The sequence below is a fragment of the Psittacula echo genome, assembly GCF_963264785.1.
Source record: "Psittacula echo genome assembly, chromosome: 3".
Lineage (NCBI taxonomy): Eukaryota > Metazoa > Chordata > Aves > Psittaciformes > Psittacidae > Psittacula > Psittacula echo.
In genome coordinates this window covers 126,172,247-126,198,189 of record NC_137736.1, presented here as the reverse complement: position 1 = coordinate 126,198,189, position 25,943 = coordinate 126,172,247, and the positions used below count along the sequence as shown (strand labels likewise).

The 25,943-nt window shown below is 46.2% G+C and overlaps 1 protein-coding gene across 1 annotated transcript in view; it reads left to right on the top strand.

Annotated features, from left to right (window-relative positions):
* FCHSD2 (FCH and double SH3 domains 2) overlaps nucleotides 1-25,943 on the top strand; it is a gene marked incomplete at both ends in the record, with an annotated part of 151,388 nt that overhangs the window by 17,056 nt on the left and 108,389 nt on the right. Inside the window, one exon of the mRNA XM_080613456.1 lies at nucleotides 12,703-12,748. Within this exon, the coding sequence (XP_080469582.1) occupies nucleotides 12,703-12,748 (46 nt within the window). The remainder of the gene's footprint in view (nucleotides 1-12,702; nucleotides 12,749-25,943) is intronic.

Genomic DNA, 25,943 nt, shown 5'->3' with positions numbered 1-25,943 from the left:
GCTCCCTTTTCTTTTGGTGAGAGATTGCTCTCTTCCTTTTTGCCTTTACGAATGTGCCTGAGTGCAAGTAGGAGTGAAGATATGTTTCTTTTACTTGACATCAAGGATGGTGATGTTGTTATTCCTGTTTTCCTGCGGAGACTTGGACTTCTGACCACTTGTATTGTGTGTCCTGCAGCCAAGTCACCGTTACCGCAGAGCTTTGTGTGCCAGAGGAATGCGGCTGTTGACAGTGGTCTTTGTTCTGGAGTTCGGGGTAGTCTTTTAAGCACCCCAGGCCAGGGTTGTGGAGCATGTTGAGCTTTGATCTTCCCCAAAAAGTTAGTTTCCCTTAGCAGGGGTGCTTTGATGTTCTGTACTTGCTGAAGCTGGTGAATGCCAAGTCCTTCACCATGGAGGTGCTCCATCCAGTTAATAGCTGAGACCAGATCTTTTCCGCCAGAGGAATGTTCTTGTGAATCCAGCCACATGCAAATACTTTACTACACTCAAGTGAGCAAATGCACCTCTGTGCTGTACAAATTTATCTGTTGAAAAGGTCAAGAAGGGGATCCTGCCCCTCTGCTGTGCTCTGGGGAGAACCCCCCTGTGGTCCTGATCCAGCTCTGGGGCAGCAGCACAAGAGGGACGTGGAGCTGTTGGAGCAAGTCCAAAAGAGGCCATGGAGATGCTGCGAGGGCTGGAGCAGCTCTGCTCTGGAGCCAGGCTGAGAGAGCTGGGCTGGGGCAGCCTGGAGAAGAGAAGGCTCCTGAAGGGTAGACCTTAGAGCAGCTCCAGCACCTAAAGGGGCTGCAGGAAAGCTGGAGAGGGGCTTGGGACAAGGGCCTGTAGGGCCAGGCCAAGGGGAATGGCTTGAACCTGCCCGAGGGGAGACTGAGATGAGCTCTTAGGCAGAAGCTGTTCCCTGTGAGGGTGCTGAGGCGCTGGCCCAGGGTGCCCAGAGAAGCTGTGGCTGCCCCATCCCTGGCAGTGTTCAAGGGCAGGTTGGACACAGGGGCTTGGAGCAAGCTGCTCCTGTGGAAGGGGTCCCTGCCTGTGCAGGGGTTGGAACTGGGTGAGCTCTAAGGTCCCTTCAAACTGAAACTAGTCTATGATTCTGAGAGCTCAACTGAGCAAGAAACAGTTCAAGGATTGGCAGTGCCCTGGTGGCAAGCAGCAGGAATAGGAGAATATCAAAGTACTTTTCCTTCTTTTTTTCCACCCAGGAGATGCTGTATTACAGAATTGAGCAGCCTTCCCTCCTTTTCTCACTATCTCACCAGATTCAAGAAGCTTAATTCTGTTTTCAGTGTCTCTCCCCTGTTGCTTTGTCTTAGTCCCATCTCTCCTGGGGATAACATATGTGACCTGAATACCAGGGAATGGAGCAACCTTTCCATGGCTTGTTCAGAGCAGGCGTTTGCGGTGGTGGCACCACTTGGTTTTCCATAGTATATGGACCACAGCCTCTAATAGCAGCGTAGCACGGAATTATTCTGGCAGGGAAATCAGAAGGTGGTGGTGGGAGAACATGTGCATTTCACAGTTCTAGGTGATGAATGGATCCCATTCGTGTATCCAAGGTACAGAAATATCCTTTGGCGGAAAACTATGAGCAGTATTGTTTAAAGAAAGCTCTATGGAGAGCAGGAATGTGCTTTCCTGTTAGCAAATCTGTATGTAGAGTAAGCTCTAGGTAAGCAGATCGGTTATTTCACCTGGCTTGTGGGGTGACAGCCATCCTTGAACAGCTTAAACCCACTTTGGCACAGTTAGGAGACTTTGCACTGAAGTGGCTGAGGTGTAGGCACATTGCTGCTGCCTGCTGGACGTATGGTGGTGTCTGGAGAGATGTGCAACAAACAGCAGCGGCTCCTTAACCAGCAACAGCTTTTCCTGAAGGTACAAATGGATTGGAATGATCTCAGAGCGCTGTGATTGGGGTGTAAATGGTGTGTTGAGGGAGAGGATCCTGCCCCTCTGCTCTCTGGGGAGACCCCCCCTGCAGTCCTGATCCAGCTCTGGGGCAGCAGCACAAGAGGGACGTGGAGCTGCTGGAGCGAGGCCAGAGGAGGCCACGGAGCTGCTGCGAGGGCTGGAGCAGCTCTGCTCTGGAGCCAGGCTGAGAGAGCTGGGCTGGGGCAGCCTGGAGAAGAGAAGGCTCCTGAAGGGGAGACCTTAGAGCAGCTCCAGTGCCTAAAGGGGCTGCAGGAAAGCTGGAGAGGGGCTTGGGACAAGGGCCTGTAGGGCCAGGCCAAGGGGAATGGCTTGAACCTGCCCGAGGGGAGACTGAGATGAGCTCTTAGGCAGAAGCTCTTCCCTGTGAGGGTGCTGAGGCGCTGGCCCAGGGTGCCCAGAGAAGCTGTGGCTGCCCCATCCCTGGCAGTGTTCAAGGGCAGGTTGGACACAGGGGCTTGGAGCAAGCTGCTCCAGTGGAAGGGGTCCCTGCCTGTGGCAGGGGTTGGAACTGGAAGAGGCTCAAGGTCCTTTCCAACCTAAACCAGTCTGGAATTCTATTATTCTGTGAAACCTGGGTGGCACTGTCAAGATTGCTAAAATGCAGCAGATGAGTGAGGGAAAACGTCCGGAGTTGTTTCCTGCTTCAAACCGTTTTGTAGCTCCAGGATGAAAGAAGCTGTATGAATGATGGAATGTGTCTTGGCTTCTTCAGAAGCAAATGGGGATCAAAGACACTCCTTGTATTCCTGTTTCCTATATACTCCTGGTAGACTGTGTGAATTATGTGTGTTTCTAGGTAGGAAATACCTTGAATATTTTGCATCTGGTTTGGATAAGCTGTGGAAAAGTATCTTTGTGTAAGTTGTATCTCATAGAATTACAGAATCCCAGACTGGTTTGGGTAGGAAAGGACCTTAAAGCTCCTCCAGTTCCAACCCCCTGCCATGGGCAGGGACACCTTCCATTAGAGCAGCTTGCTCCAAGCCCCTGTGTCCAACCTGGCCTTGAACACTGCCAGGGATGGGGCAGGCACAGCTTCTCTGGGCACCCTCTGCCTGTATTTGCTTTGTTTCCTATTTTAAAACAAAACCTGATTAGTGCTCATTTTAAATACACTTAAGCTCCAAACCCAATCTTCATATTGACTAATGCTATAAAGATATATTTAACATTGAATGCCTTTGGTTTGAAAAGGGCCGATGAAACTTTCACACTCCCCTGCAGCTTCCTGGTTTTGATTCCTTTTTGTATTCCTCTAAATGGAAAACCCGTGTTTCAGCATTGTTTTGTGTTAGGTTGTCATGTTTCTCTGCTCACATCCACAACTGCTCGTACTTTGCTGAGACAAATAGCTGAAAACATTGCCTAGGTTTGAGGTTACAGGAGTTCTTTCTCTATAGTGACAGAATTGATTCCTTTTGGCTCTGTTGCTAGTGGCAACTCATCCTAATCCCAAAGTGTTCACTGCTGTGATTTATGGGGAGTTTATGTTGTCTGGAATTGTTTTCTCTGTGCGTTGCTGGAGGGTCATTGTTCAGGCACCAGGTAAAGACACTTTGTGGGTTACAATAGAAATAGTTTATTGTAGGTGGCGTGGACTCAGTCTTTTATATGATGAATAAAATCTGAGCTCAAAAATACGCTTCAAAGTGAAATTTGGGAGAAAATTGCTTTGTCATTTATGAGAGGTTTGTGAAGGAGAAGCTTTTGATTCACTGAAAGCTTGTGCTGATCCAAACCACAAATGTCTTCTGTTTAAACTCCAGTTTCCATGTGGGTTTGCACTGTCACAGGGAGTATTTTGCGTATATATTAATAGTTTTCTTTAAATTGGATAACTTTTATTGGGTGTGTTTTACATATGGGCATCACAGGGCTGGGCACATGGGGATCAGGTCTCCCTGAGCCTTCTCTTCTCCAGCTGAACAGTCTCAGCTCTCGCAGCCTTTCCTCACTGCTGCCCAGTCCTTGGATCATCCTTGTGGCCCCTTCTCTGGACCCTCTCCAGCCCTGCCACAGCTTTGCTGTACAGCAGGACCCAAACTGAACCCAGTATTCCAGGGGCTGCCTGATCAGCACTGAGCAGAGTGGGACAGTGACACCTTTATCTCTGCTGGTGATGCCCTTGTTGATGTTCCCCAGCACCCTGTTGGGTTTCTTTGCTGCAGCCGCTCACTGTTCACTCCTATGGAGCTGGTTCCTTCAGGTCCCTTTCCCAGAGCTGCTCCAGTCAGGCACATCCCAGCCTGTGCTGCTCCAGGATTGGGTTTTCCCAAGGGCAAGACCTGACACTTGTCCTTGTTGAGCTCCATCAGGTTCTTCCCAGCCCAATCTTCAGCCAGCCCAGCTCATCCTAGAGGGTGGCTCCACCTTCCCAAGTGCCCACTTCCTCACTCAGTTTGGTAGCATTGGCAAACCGTGTCGTGGTACAGTTGATCCCATCACCCAGATCACTTGTGTAGGTCACTGGGATATTGTATCTTTTATTTCCTTGGGGAAAAACTCCAGTTTGAAAATGATGTGTGTTGTAGTAAAGAATTTACAGAGGAGGGAAGAGCTCTGATACATTGCAGGATGTTTGGATTCATGCCTTTCTGCAGGAACTTTAGGAAGCTCTATTCAGAGCTATTTTAAGATTAAGACTAGAGATGAGAGAGTACAAAGAGTCTGTAGATCAAAATTGAGTTTCAAGAAAGTCATCTTTTATACTCGCCAGAGAACTGGACTTGCAGTGAGCTTCCCTTCAGGAAAACCAGCTGAATTTCTTGACTGAGCAAGCAAAGAGCTTCTTGGTGTTACAAATACTTGTGCTTTAAGAGTTGTGAAGATGCCCTTCACACGTCTGCTGAGATCAGGCAAACCTGGAGTTGATTCACAAGCAGGAAATGTCACTGGCTTCTCATGCTGGCTCATAGAGCTCCATTGTGGGCAGGAGTTTAGGCTGTGGGTGACCTCAGGAGAGTGGTTTTGAGTTTGGCCTTCTGGTTTGTGTGCTTCCGCAGCTGATGGAGCTTGGCCTATATGAGTGTGCTCTTGTTCAAAGCCTTGGCCTGGAGGCCACATTCACACTGCATTGAGATGTTTGTGGTGTAAGAACTGCAAACTATCCATACTTGTTGGGGGAGGAAGGCTGGGATTGCTCTCTGGGAGTCCTGTCCAGACTTGGGCTTCCATGACCACAAATTGACTTTAGGACCTGGAGGCATGCTGCCATGAGAGCAGACTTCAGCTTGTTCATGCAGTTGGTGGGCAGAATCTCCTGGGAAGCAGCCAGGAAGGGGAAATATGCCTGGATTAATGGCTTTAGCTTAGATTTTCTGAGGAAAGGAGCAAACCATCCCATTGTGTGGGAAGATGAGGAATGTCAGCAGAAGCCCCTCAAGGTTGAGCTAGGAGTGAAAAGACATGATACAGTGAGTGAAAATGATGGGCAGCAAAGGAGTGTTAAAGCTTTACTTCACTGCTGAAGGATATCAGTTACATCTACAGCTGGTCAGGGACATACAGGGAGCACTATGGGAATGGTGGCAGCAGAACACTTTCAGAGGCAATAGGGGAAGATGTGTGATGGCCTCGAGGGAAATGACTGCAGTGCTCAACGTTAATTTCTTCTCTGCTTAGTCTTTGAAGCTAAAATCTTCACTTAGACTTCAGTGTTTAACATAGCATTTGGAAAGAAGAGCCAAGATGATGCTCTGACATGAAAGTTGATGAACATCTTTCTGCAAGACCTGAGGGGGAAGAATTGCACATAAATGTCTCCACATACAAGGGCATGGTTGATGATCTTGTGCTAATCTATGAGACAGCAAGTTGAGCTCGAGAGCAGACAAATGAAGCCAACCCAAAATCTAAGCAGCAGAGCTGTGGTTGAACAGTGCTAGTAAGTGCTCAACACAGAGCAGTAACTTACTCTTGAATTTATTTAATAGGTGGTACAAAGTCACTAGAGCAGCTTGCTCCAGGCCCCTGTGTCCAACCTGGCCTTGAACACTGCCAGGGATGGGGCAGCCACAGCTTCTCTGGGCACCCTGGGCCAGCGCCTCAGCACCCTCACAGGGAACAGCTTCTGCCTAAGAGCTCATCTCAGTCTCCCCTCGGGCAGGTTAAAGCCATTCCCCTTGGCCTGTCCCTACAGGCCCTTGGCCAAAGCCCCTCTCTGGGTTTCCTGCAGCCCCTTTAGGCACTGGAGCTGCTCTAAGGTCTCCCCTTCAGGAGCCTTCTCTTCTCCGGGCTGACCCAGCCCAGCTCTCTCAGCTGAATATAGGTCTTTTTTTCATGTTCATTGCTGGATCTATTGTGATTTTCCTAGAAGTTGTGAATAAAAGGAGCACCATAAACCTGAAGAAAAATCATAGAACACCACCAGTGCTGTATGGATTTTCTAGTTACAGTTCTTTATTTGAAAAGCCTGAGGACTTTGCAGCAGCAGAACTATTAGGGTTGCCTCAAAGGGCTGGGAAATACACTGTTGAGGAGAAGAAAAAGGGCTGCACGACCATTTTCACTGGTAGCACAAACCCTGAACCAAAAACTAATGCTGGTTTCACTTCAGTTGTTTATAGAGTGACTTCTGGATTCTTAAGGCCACTTAACCCCCTCCCACTGGACATGGTTACTTTTTCTGTTTTGCTGTAGATGGACCTTTGGAAGTGCAACAAGGGTGAACTTGCTTCATCTCACCTTCAGCTGAGTGGTGAGGAGGAGGAGACTCACAGTCATAGAATCCCAGACTGCTTAGAGTTGGAAGGGACCTTAAAGCTCCTCCAGTTCCAACCCCTGCCACGGGCAGGGACACCTTCCACTGGAGCAGCTTGCTCCAAGCCCCTGTGTCCAGCCTGGCCTTGAACACTGCCAGGGATGGGGCAGCCACAGCTTCTCTGGGCACCCTGGGCCAGCGCCTCAGCACCCTCACAGGGAAGAACTTGTGCCTTATATCTAACCTGAACTTCCCCTGTTTCACTTTGAACCCGTTACCCCTTGTCCTGTCACCACAGAAGAGTCTTTCTCCAGCATCCTTGTATCCCCATTCAGATACTGGAAGCTGCTGTTCCTTTTCCTTTTTCCCTACCAATGCCATGTTTGAACTTCATATATGCCTAAGGAAGCTTCGAGAGCTTTCCAGCTGCCTGTCAGCTACTTGTGTCGAACCACAGAGCTAGTGGTGATGTTTTTGCATCCTCTAGGCAGTGAAATGGTTCAGTGACTGCATTCCAGGCAAGGCTGTTGCGTTATTACATTTTCTGTACTCACAGGATTTGTGCTTGGCAAAGGAAAAGCCATTTTTTAGTGTAATTATGTCAACTCCCCAACCTGCAACAGTCCCTGAATTTGAAGCTGTGGCCGCTTTGTGATGAAAATCACTTCTGATCACTCAACCTCTGTTGTTAGATCTATGTAGTGTTCAAATTGCCCCTTTGAAGTGGCGCTTTGCTTGCTCTTGCTTTTGAAGAACCACATGTGTGCTTACCTGGTGGAAAGGAGCCAACAGGAGACCCCTTCTTATTACAAGTGTGTTTCTAATTTTACTGACCTGGTTTGTTGTACTCCAGCTTCTGAAGGCTGTCTATGGATAACGGTAGAAATCAGTGCTTTTCTGTGCAATAACATCCTTTAGACACTCAGAATATTATGCTTATCTTTCAAAATGCTTTTCTAGGGGTAATTCTATTTAGGATAAACAGGAAGACACTAAGAGGAGCCTCTTATACACATCCTTTGCCAGTCTTGTCCTGAGGGATCGTTTCTGTAGATGAATTATTGTTCCAAGTAGGTTGGCTTTGTCTCTGCTGGACACGGAAAGGGAATATTAATGCAGGTTGTTCCTGTGTGTATGGGTGTTCCTAAAGTACCTAATTAAGCACAGAGCTGCTGCCGTGCTGTTAACTCAGCATTTATTGCCAACCACTGGCCTACACCAAGCTACAGTGATGACTGATGTCAGCTGAAGTCCTTCTGAATTCAGGGTTGTGTCTTTCGCAGTGTCATGCCTGCCCTGGACTTAAAAACCAGGTAGAAATGCACTTGAATCTGTATCATACATGACGGTGCATTTTCATGTTAGTGGGGAAAGTGGGATGGGTTGTGGCTGCCCCATCCCTGGCAGTGTTCAAGGCCAGGCTGGACGGGGCTTGGAGCAGCCTGCTCTAGTGGAAGGTGTCCCTGCCCCTGGCAGGGCTTTGGAACTGGATGATCTTGAGGTCCTTTCCAACACAAACCATTCCATGATTCTATGGGTGACGTGGACTGGCAGGAGCCTCATGAAGGTCAACAAAGGTGAATGCCAAGTGCAGCCCTGGAACACTCCATCCTTGAGCAACAGGTCAGGCTGGGGCAGCCAGTTGGGAATTTCAATGCCATCTTGTACATGAATATTTCAGGAGTGAGCAGTTCACCAGCGGGTGCCTCCCCTGCTGCTCATGGATTAGAATCTCTTTCCCTTGCTTAGAATAAATCCATCTCATCACTGTAAAAGCCATTTCAGATCTGTTTGGCTGTTGAGGGAGGTGGGGAATTGATATTTAACACTGCATTTTAAGTTGCTGCATGCAGGTTTTGGATTCAAATTTAGGTTGGGATATTTTGGAGGGGGCTAAACTCTATCCATGCATTTATTCCCTGTTAGATAAATGGCGTTTAGGTTGTTCAGTAGTGATTTTTGTCTCGGAATGGGACAAAAAGAATGAACAATCCTAATGTGATCCTAACTTGATATATAAGGTTGGGATTTGAGTTTCCTGGGATTACTCCCAGAAATGAGAGCTCTGTTTTAATGTTTTAATGGAATGTTGTGGAGTGAGTGTGTGATTCCATCATAAAGAAAACCAGTTTAGTATTAGCTTGGATATCCTCGCACTGTGTGTGTGTTCCCAGTGTACACCAGAAGCAGGAGTTGCAGTGTCATCATTTTCCACTGGCAGATGTTCCAGCTGTCAGGAATTATTCTTGATCTGCTTTATGGGAAGCTGGAAATTTGGGATATTTCCTAATTCACTGATTCACCTCCTTGGGTGCTGGCGGGTTGAGTCACTTTAGAATCAATCACAATCTGCTCTGCAATTCTGAAGTGGATTTACTTCAGGAATTCTTCATGGGGTGAATTCATTTTTAGGCTCAATTTTGAAATTGCCTTAATAGCTCATAACATAAACCCAATGGAAAATCATCTAATTCCTCCTCCTTTTTCCCCTTTCCTGTTCTCATGGCACTGGGGCTTTACAGATCTGACGCACTTCATGTGGCTTTCAATTCTGTTGACTTGGGGACATGCACAGTTGGTAAAGCCAAGAGAAAATTATACTGACTGAATGATGCTGAGAAAATGATTCTGTTATGGATACAGGAGTGTGTATTAAAAGGATTTAAACAATGGGTTTAGTTACCATCACCATGCAGTGTGTGTATATGAAATTCCCCCCTCTCCTTTCATCATCTGTCAGATAGCACTGAAAGCATTGGTTCTGTTGCTGTGTGTTCTGCTGATGTGGGAAATCCACTCTCAGTAGAGCTGAGTGTGTTGTTTGCTCATTTCCCTGCTCCTTGGTTTGTTAGTGGGGCAGTTGGGGACTCCCTTAGGTCAAGGTCAGTTAAAACAGGTGCTTTTCTGTAGTGTAACGATTCCAGATGTTTTGGATTTTATAATATTTCGTACATTTTCTGCTGCTTTGCACAATTGTATAATATTCTTTTAATTACAGTTTCTAAGCATTTAATCTGAATGTCCGTAGCCAAAAAAAATCATAGAACCATGGACTGGTTTGTGTTGGAAGGGAGCTTAAAGCTCCTCCAGTTCCAGCGCCCTGCCACAGGCAGGGACCCCTTCCACTGGAGCAGCTTGCTCCAAGCCCCTGTGTCCAACCTGGCCTTGAACACTGCCAGGGATGGGGCAGCCACAGCTTCTCTGGGCACCCTGGGCCAGCGCCTCAGCACCCTCACAGGGAAGAGCTTCTGCCTAAGAGCTCAGCTCAGTCTCCCCTCGGGCAGGTTAAAGCCATTCCCTTGGCCTGTCCCTACAGGCCCTTGTCCAAAGCCCCTCTCCAGGTTTCCTGCAGCCCCTTTAGGCACTGGAGCTGCTCTAAGGTCTCCCCTTCAGGAGCCTTCTCTTCTCCAGGCTCTCAACTCCTGACATTTCAAAGGAAGACAGCCCTTTTCTGCACAGCTTCTCTTGCTGCTTGGCCTTCAGAATGAACATTCCTTTGTAATCCGTCCAGGATTAGGCACATTCTAGTCCCATGGAGCTGTGAGCCACGGAAGGAGCTGCAGGCAGCAGCGTGAGGAGCTGCTGTGGGTGGCTGGAGTTAAATCATGTATGTTGAAACCATTGGGATAATTCTCCTGAGTGTGACTTTTCCTTCAGGCTCATAGCAGACTGCCCTAATGCCAGGGTCTGTTAAAGATAAGTGCTTGGTCACCCTCTGGATTGGCAATAAAATAGAGTTCCTTTTACATGGCAGCTTTTTGTCCTGATGGTGAGGATAAGGTTATTTTTACTGGGTTTCTTTGTTTTGGAGACTTGAGTCAGGATTTTCCTGCAGTATGAGGATTGTGGCAAGTATTAGACTTAGATGGAAAATGGTTATAACTTAGTTACAGACACCAAATATTGTTGAATATTTTCTTGACAGGCTGAGAACATTGGGGCTGGAGAAGAGAAGCTGCGTGGAGACCTCAGAACAGCTTCCAGTGTCTGAAGGGGGCTACAAGGATGCTGGGGAGGGACTCTTCATCAGGGACTGCAGTGACAGGACAAGGGGTGATGGGTTCAAACTGAAACAGGGGAAGTTCAGGTTGGAGATAAGGCAGAAGCTCTTCCCTGTGAGGGTGCTGAGGCACTGGCCCAGGGTGCCCAGAGAAGCTGTGGCTGCCCCATCCCTGGCAGTGTTCAAGGCCAGGTTGGACACAGGGGCTTGGAGCAAGCTGCTCCAGTGGAAGGGGTCCCTGCCCGTGGCAGGGGTTGGAGCTGGAGAGCTTTAAGGTCCCTTCTAACACAAACCAGGCTGGGATTCTATGACTGTATTTATTCTTTCTCACCTTCTTTTTAAGCAGCCAGAGTCTTTAAATGCTTTAAAATGATTTTTAGGGGAGCAAAGAGAATTCACCTTTTGCAGGATAAAGGTGATGTTTAGGATCTATCTTCCAGAAACAACACTAAGATTCTTTTTTGGTTGTCCAGTTCTGTTGTTCTCTGCACTAACTAATGCTTAATTTGTGAAGGGCTGCAATAGCAAATATTAATACTTCCCAATTTAAAGGATCCCTAAATACCATTCCTGCTTTCCTGCAGAGCCACTGATTCGTTTCTTACAAGCTTTTCAGTAGCAGTTAGAGAACATTTTATTAGCTCTTGGAACCAAATGTTTCCTTATATGAATAAACTTGAAATTCCATCTGGAACAACAATAAGATTAAGAATATCCCAGCTTTGCCCATAAAATCAGGATACCCGTGAAAGTGTTCAGGTTTCCCAAGTTAAGGAACGGTGATGTGTTTCTTAGTCAGACTTTTGTTTTTAGTTCCCTGCTCCAAAGAATTTTCTCCTGCGAAATGTGGCTACTGGAGCCTCATATTTCGTCATGTTTTGTAATATATTTATAGCTGTCATAAAAGGATTCCTGTCTAAATTGTCCTGAGGTTAAATCCAGCTTTGTGTTTGGCTAATGGAGGGAAATGCAGTCACAAAGCAGCGGAGAACACCGGCTTCAAGGGATGCGGCGCCTCATGCTGCTGCTCTTTCAGGATTTACCATTATATTAATTCACCAAAACACAGATCAAACACCAACTCAAGTATTGTATAAGTCGAATGATGTGCTGCCTTGCCAATTTTCATTCCACACCCCCATTAAAAGCACAGAACAAACTCGAAACGTTTCTAATTGAGGGAGATGCTGCTGTACAAGACATGTTCTTCATGCCGGAGGTTGCAGTCCTGCCAGGTCCAAGATCTTGGTTGGGTTTGCAAGCAGATTTGCTTTGCAGGATGTTTTGTAGTTATACAGGAGGGCCAATTGGATGCTTTTGTTTCTGTCCTCCAGTGTAAACCTTTCAATGTAGCAGGTTTTTAGAGGATATCTCAGGCTCCCAGCTTGTGATATTTGTTGTTATGCTCTTAATTTAAGTGGAATTCGTTTTGCATGAGGAGGTGGGGAACACTCGTGGTGAAATACAGAGCTCCATATCCAGGTTCTGTGTAAACTGAGTACCCTGAACGTTCTATATCATAGAATCACAAATGGTTTGTTTTGGAAGGGACGTTAAAGCTCATCCATTCCCCCTTGGCCTGTTCCTACAGGCCCTTGTCCAAAGCCCCTCTCCAGCTTTCCTGCAGCCCCTTTAGGCGCTGGAGCTGCTCTAAGGTCTCCCCTTCAGGAGCCTTCTCTTCTCCAGGCTGCCCCAGCCCAGCTCTCTCAGCCTGGCTCCAGAGCAGAGCTGCTCCAGCCCTCGCAGCATCTCTATGGCCTCCTCTGGCCTCGCTCCAACAGCTCCACGTCCCTCTTGTGCTGCTGCCCCAGAGCTGGATCAGGGCTGCAGGGGGGGTCTCCCCAGAGCACAGCAGAGGGGCAGGATCCCCTCCCTGAGCTGCTGCTCACGCTCTGGGGGTGCACCCAGCACACGGGGGGGTTCTGGGCTCAAGTGCACACTGCAGCCGGGTCATGGGGAGCTTCTCCTCACCCAACACCCCAAGTCCAAATCTTTTTAATTAAATAATTGAATTTATAGTATTTTGATTTATGTATTAATGGATTTCTTTTTTCTTCTTTTTCAGAGCGTTCAGTCAGAAAAGGGCAGCAATTGAGAAGGAATATGCACAGGTAGGTTCTGGAGGAATTTTCTTATCTATGGCATTGTTCTCTTGATGTAATTTATTCATTAGGTGTATGGGGTTTTTCATTTACCCTTTCTGTAAGTCACTTACTATGAAAGTATCTCTTGAAACTCCAATTCGGGTAGTTTGGCCTATGCAGGACTTAGACCTGTTCGGTGTTTTCATGGATGTTTTGACTCGAGGAAGTTCCTGTGTACAGAAACCATTTTTCATATTATTCTTTCAAAGTGTTACAAAGTCAGGGACCTCTTTGAGGTTTTCTCAGAAGTTAGTGTGAAACCTGAGTCAAAAAGTAAAATCAGGTCAGTTGAAGGGAGAGGAAATGGGTTCTGGCATCCTCAGGCCAATATAAATTTACATTCCCATTCTTCAGTAGGAGCAGCTTCCCATTCATCTGCAATAAAAGCAGCCAGATTTGGCCTCGTGCTGGTGATAGGGAGTGGAATGAATTCTGATTTGTTTGGGAGAAAGGAGGGAGGATTGATTTTTCCTCCCTGCTTCCAAAATTAGAAAGCATCTCATAAGAGTACAGCTGCCTCCTTCATTTACAGGGAAGGCTCTTGGAGCTTAAGTCCAAGTCCAACAGCTGAAAAAGACATTAATTTCTTTTAAAACAGATTAAAAGTTGACTCAAATAGAAGCAAAGGAGCTTGTGGAGCTCAATATACAATAAATACAACTGGGGATGTGCCTGATGTTACAGTTGTTGGGGCAGGGACAGAAGTGACGTGAAAATGGAAGCTGTTGCTTGGGTGTCTCTACCTGTAGTTTGTGGGTTGTTGTGTTAAGCCTGCTGTTAGTGCTGCATCACCCCCATGTCTGCCCAAAGCAAACGTTGCTGCTGGCCTGACTTTGCTGTCAGATGATGATATCTGTGCTGAACGTGACTTCTAGCCCTACGTCTCCTGCAGGGGGTCTCAGCCCTCAAACTCAGCTGAAAACACTTTGTAAATCAAACTAAATTTGCACTGAATTCAAGCCAGATGCTGACAATAGCGCTCTGAGGATCTGCAGTTATTGCTGCTCCTCTTCCTCCCCTCTACATGGATTGACATCAGCATCTATCGATTCCATTGGCAGTTGCACTTCATTTGATTCAGAGCGGCAGTTTTTCAATGACAGGATCAATAGAGGCCTCCTGAACCTTTGACTAAAAGTATGTGTTCTTTAGTGAGTTTTGTAATGATTTTTTGTAATGACATTGAATTTAAGATCCATTCTTAATACATTTATCTATTCTACATCGGGAATGTGTTTTAGATGCAGCAGTCGCTGCTTTTAGGGAATAGTCTGCCTAAGCTGGAAAAATAATTACATTCTCAGATTCAGAAGACTCAGTCTTAACAACTGAGGCTTTCAGCTCCTTGCATTTAAACACCCCCCCCACCCCCAGCTTTCCAGCAATCCAGCTGCATCATTTGACATCCCTTCAATGCCTCCTATGAATGAGAGCTTTGGACTCGCTTCCTTGGTTTGCTGATAAGTGCCCAGTTCAGGAACAACGTTGGATGTTTCTTCTTGGGCCTGTGAAAAGGATTTCTGTGTTGGAGATGGTAATAAAATTCCACATCGAGCCTTCGTTTTGGAGGGGGAGAGGAATTGTGCTGCAAAAGAAATGTGAAGTCGGATTCATCAAGGGGGGAATCTTCCTTTTAAACCTGTTCTAAAGGAAACTGGAGGTTTCTTAAGCAAGATTTCAACATCTTTTCACAGATTCTGTCCAAAAGCCTCTTGTCACCGTCAGAGGACTCAGAATATTCTTACTTAGGACTTTTTGGCAAGGGAAAGAGATAAATAGTGGTGGATAGTGAAAACCAATTGCCCAGAACTGAATGCTTTGTTGGTTAAAAGAAGTTGTGTTCTGCTGCCCACTGCTTGGTGCCAAGTTTCACTGCACAAAGTGCTTTTGTTTGGAGTAATACCTGTACAAATGCTCATGAAATACATGGGTCAGGGTTGATAATTTACTCAGGTATCTTGAATGCATGGGATGTATCAGAACCTGTAAGTTACGCTGTGGCTCATTTTACCAAGGGAGTTGGTTTTACTCGGTCTCTTTACCATATTGTACCTGTTGAAGTGATTTCAAGCTGGTTTCAGTGCTTATTGTCTTCCTTTGGTGGGTTCTGCGGTGGCTTTTTTGGCTGTGCCATGGTATAAATGGGAGAAGCATCTGATGTATCAGCCCTCCAGTTGTGAAGGCCTTTCTGGATCTGTTGTGAATATGCATGGAGCAGTTTCAATGGTATTTTCAGTACTGCATCCTTAAATAGACATTTGAGGCTCTCCTTAATATTCAGAATTGAGAGTTTGAACAGGCTTTCATTTCCCATTAGCAGGATTCCTAGTTAATAGCATTTAAATTGCAGTTTTATAGGAGTATTATTAGCTGTTCTTATGATTAATAAGCTGGCTGAAATCGGGAGGCAGGAATACTCTTTTGTTAGCTGAAAGAGCAACTTAGTGAATGTGCTTCGCTGCTGCCTGATAAAACACTGTTTGCCTGAGCTTGTGAAGGAGGTAAAATGGTGTTGTTATTTTGTTTCAGGTGGGAGTTGCACCTCTGCTGTACTTCCTATTGTTCTTTAACAGTTTTAACACAACAGGAACCTTTCCCAGCCTGTTTCTCACGCTGGGAACACGCAGAGAGGAGATTGAGATGAGCTCTTAGGCAGAAGCTGTTCCCTGTGAGGGTGCTGAGGCACTGGCCCAGGGTGCCCAGAGAAGCTGTGGCTGCCCCATCCCTGGCAGTGCTCAAGGCCAGGTTGGACACAGGGGCTTGGAGCAAGCTGCTCCAGTGGAAGGTGTCCCTGCCTGTGGCAGGGGTTGGAGCTGGAGGAGCTTTAAGGTCCCTTCCAATGCAAACCGGTCTTGGGTTCTATGATTCCTGTTTTGTCATGCTTTGGTTTTGGTTCATCTTTAGCTCTCATTGTGTTGGAGTAAAACATGACTCCGGGCAGTCAACATGGTCCACCTCTATGAGTCTGCAAGTTACCTCAAAGAGCTTGAGCTGTGAAACATGCTCCCCGTTTCAGTGCATGCTAATCAGTTGCTAACTGTAGTACCTCAGCTGTGAGGGCACTGAGAAAACCAAGTGGGAAAGTCCATTCTGTGAGCTATATCAGAGCTCTGAATTTGGGTTGAGGAGCAAGGAGGAGTTCCTGTTGACCTGAAAGAAAGGAAGAAGCCACTGACATATGATTTCTTTTCCTGCCCGCTTTTCGGGTGGTCACATGAATGTTGAAGAGGTGTGTGAGCTTAGTAAAAGCAGCTATCTGATCTGTGATCTGAGAGTGGACAGGTCACTGGTGTTGGTTCCTGTTGCAATGAGAAACTTGATACATTTAAACCACCTTAAAGTATGGAGAAATAAAAGGTGGTACAGTTTGTATCCACACATTCCTATCGGCAGCTGTGAGTGAAGTGCAGTGTATCATAGAATCCCAGACTGGTTTGTGCTGGAAGAGACCTTAGAGCTCATCCAGCTCCAACCCCTGCCACAGGCAGGGACCCCTTCCACTGGAGCAGCTTGCTCCAAGCCCCTGTGTCCAACCTGGCCTTGAACACTGCCAGGGATGGGGCAGCCACAGCTTCTCTGGGCACCCTGTGCCAGCGCCTCAGCACCCTCACAGGGAAGAGCTTCTGCCTAAGAGCTCATCTCAGTCTCCCCTCGGGCAGGTTAAAGCCATTCCCCTTGGCCTGGCCCTGCAGGCCCTTGTCCAAAGCCCTTGCCTGGCTCTCCTGGAGACCCTTTAGGCACTGGAGCTGCTCTAAGGTCTCCCCAGAGCACAGCAGAGGGGCAGGATCCCCTCCCTGAGCTGCTGCTCACGCTCTGGGGGTGCACCCAGCACATGGGGTGGTTCTGGGCTCAAGCGCTCACTGAAGCCGGGTCATGGGGAGCTTCTCCTCACCCAGCACCCCAAGTCCTCCTGAGGCTCCATCCTATCTCCCCCAGCCTGTGTTTGTGCTTAGTAGTTCATTCCCTGTCATCTGGGCAGAAAGCTGGCGTTCTTTTCAGCCTGGAGGATACAGAAGGTTACTGTGGCCTCAGGGGGAGCAGGAAGAGATTGTGGACTTTAAGGGTGGGTCCCTGCCTTGGTGACAAACACAACACAGCCATAGGTTGACTGGTCAATAGCCTGTTTTGTTAACCCATGAACCTGACTGGCTTCTTTCTTCCTTGGAGGAGGATATTCACTTTACTGCTGTGGCAAATCTCCCTCTAGAGTATTCCTGTAATACTGAAGATGTTTGTCTGGGGTTTGATTTATGCCTGAAACCAGTGACTTGTCTAATCAACCAGTCAAAACTATCAGGGAAATAAGCCCTCAGGGTGGGGAAGATGTATTTTTAGGACTTTATCTTTTAGGGAATTAAGAGACTTCTGTATTCCAGATCATGTGAGGAAGGATTTAGTTGGTAGTAAGCACGCATACAGAAAGGAGTTATTTCTCAGGCTTATCTTTTGATGAAACTTGGCTCTCATTCCGTGGTTCCTCTGCAGAGAAACTTCCTCTTGTAGTAAATGAGTAGACTATGTAGAGATTTCCGTGCTGGGCAGGGAGATGAATGATTGCTATATCTGGATGTACTTGATAGCAGTTGGTTTGGAGACAGCAAATGGCTTTGAAATCCAGCTCTGGATTTATTGAATTTGCAAACTTATCTGTAGGGAATGTTAGGAGAAATGCAGAGGGAAACCTTTCCATCCATGAGCTTCCTCATGTCTGCAGGTGGCAGCTTTATCTTTGCTGTCTAGTTTAAGAGGCAGACAAGACATCATTAAAAAAGCCCTTTATATCTCTGAAATCTCTCAATATAATCCTTCTCTTGAGATTTTCAGTGTCTTTAGGGCACTGTTTTAGATCTCTTTAGAAAGGCACATTCAGTCTGGATCCCACTGGCTTCATGACTGATCCCTGATGCTTCAGAGGCTCGATGGGCATTACTCAAAAGTGTGTCAGTAGTTTGGAGGCAGCTTCATTCTATTTTATCAGTAGTATTGCATAGAACTTCAGTAGTCATAGGATCCCAGACTGGTTTGGGTTGAAGGGACCTGAAAGCTCATTCAGCTCCAACCCCTGCCACGGGCAGGGACCCCTTCCACTGGAGCAGCTTGCTCCAAGCCCCTGTGTCCAACCTGGCCTTGAACACTGCCAGGGATGGGGCAGCCACAGCTTCTCTGGGCACCCTGGGCCAGCGCCTCAGCACCCTCACAGGGAAGAGCTTCTGCCTAAGAGCTCATCTCAGTCTCCCCTCTGGCAGGTTAAAGCCATTCCCCTTGGCCTGTCCCTACAGGCCCTTGCCCAAAGCCCCCCTCCAGGTTTCCTGCAGCCCCTTTAGGCACTGGAGCTGCTCTGAGGTCTCCCCTTAGGTAGGGGAAAGAAGGTCTCCCTTCTCTTCTCCAGGCTGCCCCAGCCCAGCTCTCTCAGCCTGGCTCCAGAGCAGAGCTGCTTCAGCCCTCGCAGCATCCTCATGGCCTCCTCTGGCCTCACTCTAGCAGCTCCACATCCCTCCTGTGTTGTTACCCCAGAGCTGGATCAGGACCTCAGGGGGGGTCTCCCCAGAGAGCAGCAGAAGGAGAGAATCAATCAATAATGGTCATCTCTTAAAAGAGGTTTGGATTCATTCAGTTAAGGTACAAAACTAAGAGGAAAATTTGATTTTCAACCTGGATTATGACAAATACGTATTCATTAACGAGTAATTGCTTTAAATAAGTGTCTTTATTCCTTTCCATTTTCCTGAATAATCTCATCTTTGGCATGGAATGTGTGTACATGATGTCAGATACCTCTGGAGCCTGGACTGTTCTATTGGCTTGCCTGAAATCTCAGCTTGGCAGGCTTTCCCTTTTCCAGGAGAGGATCCATACAGCTTCCCAGTCACTGCCTGATGCAGAGATCATGCATATTGATGACCTGCCTTGGGCCTTTAAGCCGTGATGCTGAAGAATAATACATCAGCAGAACTTACTGCTTCCAGAAAGCAAACACCTGCTTGATCCCACCTTTGTATTATCCTCTCCTATAGCCCAACACCATTCAGAACACCAGGATATCAAGCAGAGGTTGAAGAAAATGAAGTGTAAGACTTTAGGAGCTATTCACCCCATTCTTTCCAACAAAGCATGGAGAATCAGTGGCCCTGAATGCTACAAAGACATGATCTGCCTCATTTCATAAATGCTTAAATAGACTATTGTGGATTTTAGAATAACTTGTAGAGACAAGTTGGACAAATCAGGTGTTCTAATGGGATTATCGATACAATTCTGCACTTGTCACAGCTCAGCCCCTTAGTGCACGTTTCCCTTTTTCCTCCCAAACAAGAAGCTCTTTAGAATTCCCCCTATTAAATGTCCCTTTAACATTTAATATAATATACTTGGCCTGGAACAAAGGCTGTGGGCCTACGTGTGACATTCCAAACGATATTATCAGTGCCCTTCTCTTTTTATGTAGATTTTGCATTCAGTTGTTAGTGTAGTTTTTCTTTCTCCGAGAAACCCATGTCAGCATTTAAAGCAGGGGGGAAACACCAGGTATCTGATTTAGGGCTTGTCTCACTGACAACATGTTCTCTTAGGTGAAAAACTGAAATGCCTTTAACTGAAATACTTGTCCATTTAACAGGCATGTTCAAAGGCAGCCTTTAGAAACTGCGCAGCTATCTGCTGCAGGCTTTATGGAATTCTTTAGGTTAAACTAATATTGCCCTAAGAACAGAGGTGGACTGTCAGCTTCTATTTTCACTGAAAACATCGAGTCCCTTCGAAAGGGGTTGCTAAGCTTCAACTTACACTATTCCTACAAAGAAAGCCCTTCAGAAAGAAACTGCAGGTTTTGCTGAACTGATGCAAGTGAATTTCTCTTTGCCTGCTTTTAGCCCTTATTTTTCTTTCCAATTACCGCACTCATAAGCATCCACTGCCTGGAATTTTGATGCATGTAAGTGGTTCTGCTTTCAGATGAAGAGCTTTAGTCTTAAAAGCTGTTCATTTTTTACTCAGTCTTTAAGTTTTAGTGAACTGGGCTGTGTATCTCGCAGTCTGTGGAGTTCATACAAGCATGGAAGGGTTTGGGTTGGAAGGGACCTTAAAGCTCCTCCAGCTCCAACCCCTGCCACGGGTAGGGACCCCTTCCACTGGAGCAGCTTGCTCCAAGCCCCTGTGTCCAACCTGGCCTTGAACACTGCCAGGGATGGGGCAGCCACAGCTTCTCTGGGCACCCTGGGCCAGTGCCTCAGCACCCTCATATGCTCTTTATGTGCTTTATGTTTTGGTTTAAATCCCCAAAGCTTCTAGGAAAGAGGCAAATATTTGGTGGATGAGCAGCACCTACATCCCTTCCTCCTATTTTCTAGCACACCATGAAAAGTTCAAAAGCCATTTGTCTTTTAACCTTCTTCTGGTTTCTCATTGCATTTCTGAGCTTTCTTAGTCCTGCTTTTATTCTGGAGCCATAGATTTAAAGTAAAATCATTGTATTCCAACAGAACACTGCTTCTTTCCCAAATGAGCACCTTCTCTTACAATCCAAAGGCCACAATTTAGGGTACAACCGGCAATCACTGCGTTGCCTGAGAAGGGTGCTCTGGAGAGTGGGCTTATAAAGAGAAGGTTTGTTTAAAGAAAATAAGTCGTGGATAAATAAAGGGATGTAGAGTTTCATTCCTTGTTTCACCCTGAAGTTCAGGTAGATAATTCAGCTGAGGAAGTTTTCTGCAGTTCAGCTGGGTTTCAGCTCTTAGACTGACCAAGGTAATCCATAAGAGGTGTTACTACTTCCTTCTATGGGGCTATAAAGAAATGTTTGATTGCACCTTCTATACAGCAGCTTTGGACTCTCTGTGACTCCTTATATTATAGGTAGTGATGTTTCTGAGCAGTTATTCTTACTTTTCACATCTCTTAGGTTATTATACCTTAATTTTACTAAGGATAAGGTCTCCAGTTCTCAACAGTCCTGATCACAGCGCTTCACTTGACACCTAGCAGTGTGTTAGATGGATGTCAGGTAGACTGAGCAGTGCTTCTTGGCTACTAAGGCTGTTTGTCTTAAAGGATTTACTTGAAAGGGTACAATAGACATGTTCTTACCTATTTTTAAAAGCTATACTTCCTTCTTCCCCTTTGCAACCCTGCAACCAGACCTCTTCTAATCAGACCGTGTTGACAGCTAAAAAAACCCCACAGAGAGAGAATGTTTAAGTCAAATCTGCCATGAATGATGATTCAGTGTAAGACCTTATATACACAGTAGGAGATTTGTTCAGTTTTAGACAGATAAAAGGCCTTTTATCAAGTAGTGCTGCCTCTTCTCTCAAGGAAGAGACGGGAGAAGGGAAATGTGAGGTTACGGGGGCCAGTGCAGGAAAGGAAGTGGTAGCTGCAAAGTAGTAAAAGATGCGATGCTAACGTGGTAAATACATTCTGTAAGCACAGAAGTCTACATGAGCTAAGGAAGTAAGTACTGCTGGTGTTTGTATGGCTTACTCCTTTGGTAAATATATAACTAAATTGCTAGGATTTGTCTCTCATATAGTGTGGAAATCGTAGAATCCCAGCCTGGTTTGTGTTGGAAGGGACCTTTTGAAGCTCCTCCAGCTCCAACCCCTGCCACAGGCAGGGACACCTTCCACTGGAGCAGCTTGCTCCAAGCCCCTGTGTCCAACCTGGCCTTGAACACTGCCAGGGATGGGGCAGCCACAGCTTCTCTGGGCACCCTGGGCCAGCGCCTCAGCACCCTCCCAGGGAAGAGCTTCTGCCTAAGAGCTCATCTCAGTCTCCCCTCTGGCAGGTTCAAGCCATTCCCCTTGGCCTGGCCCTACAGGCCCTTGTCCAAAGCCCCTCTCCAGGTTTCTTGAGGATGACATGCTCCACTTGCTCACTGGGTTGGTTCTCCCACTGAAATAATAAACCCTCCTCAAGTGTTTTCTAGAGCACTCAGTGAAATTTCAGTGTAATTCAACATTTGCTTGCTGCTGAGGTGGAAGTTTTCAACCAAATAATGAATTTTTGGGGAAACTTAACAAAACTGTTATTTCCAGGGGGGTGGAGCTAAATGATTTCAAGGTCCTTTCCAACCCAAAGCATTCTATGATTCTGTGATTTCCTTTGCCGTAAAACACTGGGAGAGATGTTTGTTTCTGAAGTACAATTCTGAATTGAAGCCAAAATGTGGAAGAAATTTGTGTGATGGTACCCATTATGATTCCATAGAATTCATGCATGCAAATGACCCTTCTAATTACAAGTCTGAAAGTCAAAACATACTTGGGCAGTTTGGGTATTGCAGTCCCAGTGTGGTCATGGGGGTTTGGTTTCTTGATCTCAGAAGCTGTTGCAGCTTAATCTTCATGTAGTGGTGTTCACAGGTTTGTATCCTGTTGGTTGCATCTGAGCAACTGGATGATCATTTTTCAGTGTTTCCCATTAAAAGTGAGATCAGTTTGTTCGGTGAGCTTTATGTTGGGAGATATCCATGTCTATTAAAAGGAATTAACTCTGGGGCTTGGAGCAAGCTGCTCCAGTGGAAGGTGGCCCTGCCCGTAGCAGAGGGTTGGAACTGGATGAGCTTTAAGGTCCCTTCCATCCAAACCAGTCTGGAATTCCATGGTTATATTGAGCAAACATCATTAAATAGGGTTTGGTAAGTTAGGGGCATCACCATCATGAATATCATCATCAACATGAATATCACACAGGAATTGGAAATCCAGGGTAAGTACAGTGTAGGAACAAACCCTGTGCATTGATTTGCATTTTAATTTCTCTACGTAAAACATTCCTTTCTGTCACCAAAATAGTTTTAATGAGTGTATGGACTTAATTCATTATCCTGTATTTTCTGCCTGACGTGCTCCCACTGCTGTTCATGTCACTGGCAATGCACTCAATGTTCTGCCTTTTGCCGTTTCAAGGGTCGCTTGCCATATTTTCAACCCGAAGAAAAGCAGATTCCCTCCTGGTTGCAAACAGAAACTAATTGAGTAGGAGGAAGGCTGGAGATTTATGAAAACCTCCCTCCGCTCTGATTGTGTACAAATGTGGCTTGAAGCCTTTCTCTTTTACCTTCACAAACCATAAAGAGGGAATTTAAACTATAAAGAACACTTAGTAAGGGCTGGTCACATATTTTCTGGGAGGAGAAATCTGGGAGGTCCCGTGTTTCCTGGATTTATTTCTGCTCAGGATGCCAAGTACATCTGTGTTTGCTTTTTGATTGTCTATCCAAATAGCCTAGCTCGAAACTTGCACTTTTCCCATCAAATCCTCTTCCTTCTCTTTATGGTAGTGTCTTGAAAGGCATTTTCTGTCCGGGTTTGGTTTAATGGGTTTGGGTTTTGCTGGTAATTTCTGTTCGCTCAAGGTAGAGCAGAGCATCAGTGTGATGGCCTCCAGTAAATGTGGTTGGAGGTGGGATTGGGAGCGGGAATTCTTCTGTGTGCTCATGGAAGAGTCATCTTCTGGGTAAGAAGGATCCCACCAGTGCTGGGGATGCATCAGGGATGTCAGACAGTGGGAGACGGGCAAACATAAGGGGTAAGGGGTAGTCGTGAGGGAAGGGGCAGCCGTGAGGGAAGATGGGTTTGCTCTTAGTGACATGGTTTAGTGATGGACTTGGCAGTCCAGGGGAACAGTTGGACTTGATGATCTTAAAGGTCTTTTCCAACCTAATTGGTTTTATGAGAAGGATAATGCACTATCTACCTATATAAAAATATGCAACTATAATCAGGTATAATGGTGATGCAATTTTCACTTTACTTCCATAAGAAACTTTTATGAGAATTGAAGGGGGGAAAAGCTAACTTCTGGGATGATGTGCCCATGTTTGAGGCCTTTGGTTTTGACAGTGTGCTGTAAACCTGCACGTGCTGCTGTTGGATGGATAGAAAATGATACAGGAGGAAGCTGAACAAATTCATTCAGGTTGTGGAGCCTGTAACAGAACATGACTGAAATTAGAATGGTGTGTACCTCTGTAAAGCTAACCTAAACTTGCCCAAGAGCAGTTGAATATGTAAAAGAGTAAATGAACATCCCCATTCACCTTTACTCTTATATCTGAAGTCAGAGAAGTGAAGATATCCGACAACTGAAGATATCTCCCAACACAAGAGGGGTGTGGAGCTGTTGGAGAGAGTGCACAGGAAGCCACGGAGATGCTGCAAGGGCTGGAAAAGAGAAGGCTCCTGAAGGGGAGACCTCAGAGCAGCTCCAGTGCCTAAAGGGGCTGCAGGAAAGCTGGAGAGGGGCTTGGGACAAGGGCCTGTAGGGCCAGGCCAAGGGGAATGGCTTGAACCTGCCCGAGGGGAGACTGAGCTGAGCTCTTAGGCAGAAGCTCTTCCCTGGGAGGGTGCTGAGGCGCTGGCCCAGGGTGCCCAGAGAAGCTGTGGCTGCCCCATCCCTGGCAGTGTTCAAGGCCAGGTTGGACACAGGGGCTTGGAGCAAGCTGCTCCAGTGGAAGGGGTCCCTGCCCATGGCAGGGGTTGGAACTGGAGGAGCTTGAAGGTCCCTTCCAACCCAAACCAGGCTGGGATTCTTGGCTTCAGAGCTGATTTCCTGCACTGCAGCAATAATTCCATATCAATAAAACGTAAAAATTGCTGGGTTTGGTTGTGTGTTTGTAATAGCAGGGCTTTATAATGGTAGAAGACTTGAGCTACTTCGTCTCCCATCCCCTTGTTTCAGTTTAAGCTGTCCATCCTCAAGAGTTGTTCCTTAGTTGGCCACTTTATGGAAGTTATTTGTAGGAACTTAGAAGTGCATTTCTAGTGCTTTATAGGTGGCTGTTAGGACCAGGGTTTAGATCTGTTGATCTCCAGAGCTCCCTTTCAACCTCAGCCATTCTGTCATTCTGTGATTTTATTTCTAAGCAATTAAAATATTAGGGATTTAATAGAGAAATGAGCTGTGTTATTTTCATGTCACTCTTTCGAATAGCTTGAGCTATGTCAGAGTTTGAATGAAGCTTCTGCCTGAGACGGTTTGAGCAGATGTGTCTTACTGGCTATTCTGGTACCTCCAGAGCTTCGAGAAATGAGGCAATATGTTTCTAATGCTTTGAAAGTGGCTTTTTACAATTAAGAGGCTGACAAGTTGAGGTTGCGCAGGTCATCTACAGAAGTTGGCATGAACCCTGTGCTTTGTTCTATTATAGAGCAGATTTAAATCAACCCATTGAAGATTGTGAAGATTGCTATGATTCTGTGAAGATTCAGCTTCCCTTTTATGTTACAAAGCAAAATAGACAAGGAGAATTCAGCTGCCCTTTTATTTTCCCTGAGAGCAATATAAAATACAACCTATGATGTGGGACTGGATAGATCCTCCTTGTTTAACTTCCTATACTATGGTAAAATGTGCTTTCATGAAGCTTGCAGTGTTTCAAGTGCCTCCCCTCTTTTGTTCTCATGTAAATGAATTATTCTGGTACTGTAATACCTCTAAATAAGCATTTTCACACTGCTGATGCAGTAAGATTTCATATAACCACCAAGGTATTTTTGCAGGTGTGAAAACCAGGGGGGACACACAGAGGTCTTTCTGTATGAAGGCAAACCAGCTGCTAGCAAAGGGCTTCATCAGTGCTGCAGAATTAATTGCTGGTATTAGTCCTCTTACTTTTGCCCTGGTCTCTCTTCATTGCATCACCTTCAATTCACACCCTGTGCTCTTAAGCAAAGTCTTGAATTGCAGAGGAGGGTCATGCAATTCTGTTCTTGCAGTAGGCTCCAGAGAGAGATAAAGGGGTTTGATTGCAAAGAGAGGTGGTGGTACTTAACTGGCTGCTGGAATAAGTGGGGACTGCTTTGTAAAACCTAAGGATGAGCTTTTCACTTCCTTCTCTTCCAGCCTTTTGTTTCTCTGGAGCTGTTATTTCATACTAGGAGTGATGGCAGTGGAAGAACTGATAAAGTGAAACCCTTTTTGATTGCCCATTGGAACATCTGTGAAGGAAGGGACAATAATGGCACCAGCCATCAGGATAGATAAAGCATCAATTGTATAAGCATATTTTCTTCTAAATTTCAGTACAAACATGAATTACCTCTTCTTGTTCCTCTCTCTAAAACTACAAATGGGGAAAGACGTTTGGATCAGTTGTATTATCCTTCTGTGCTCCATCTCCTTTCTATATAGGCTGTCTCCATTAATGCCTCTACTCCAGGTT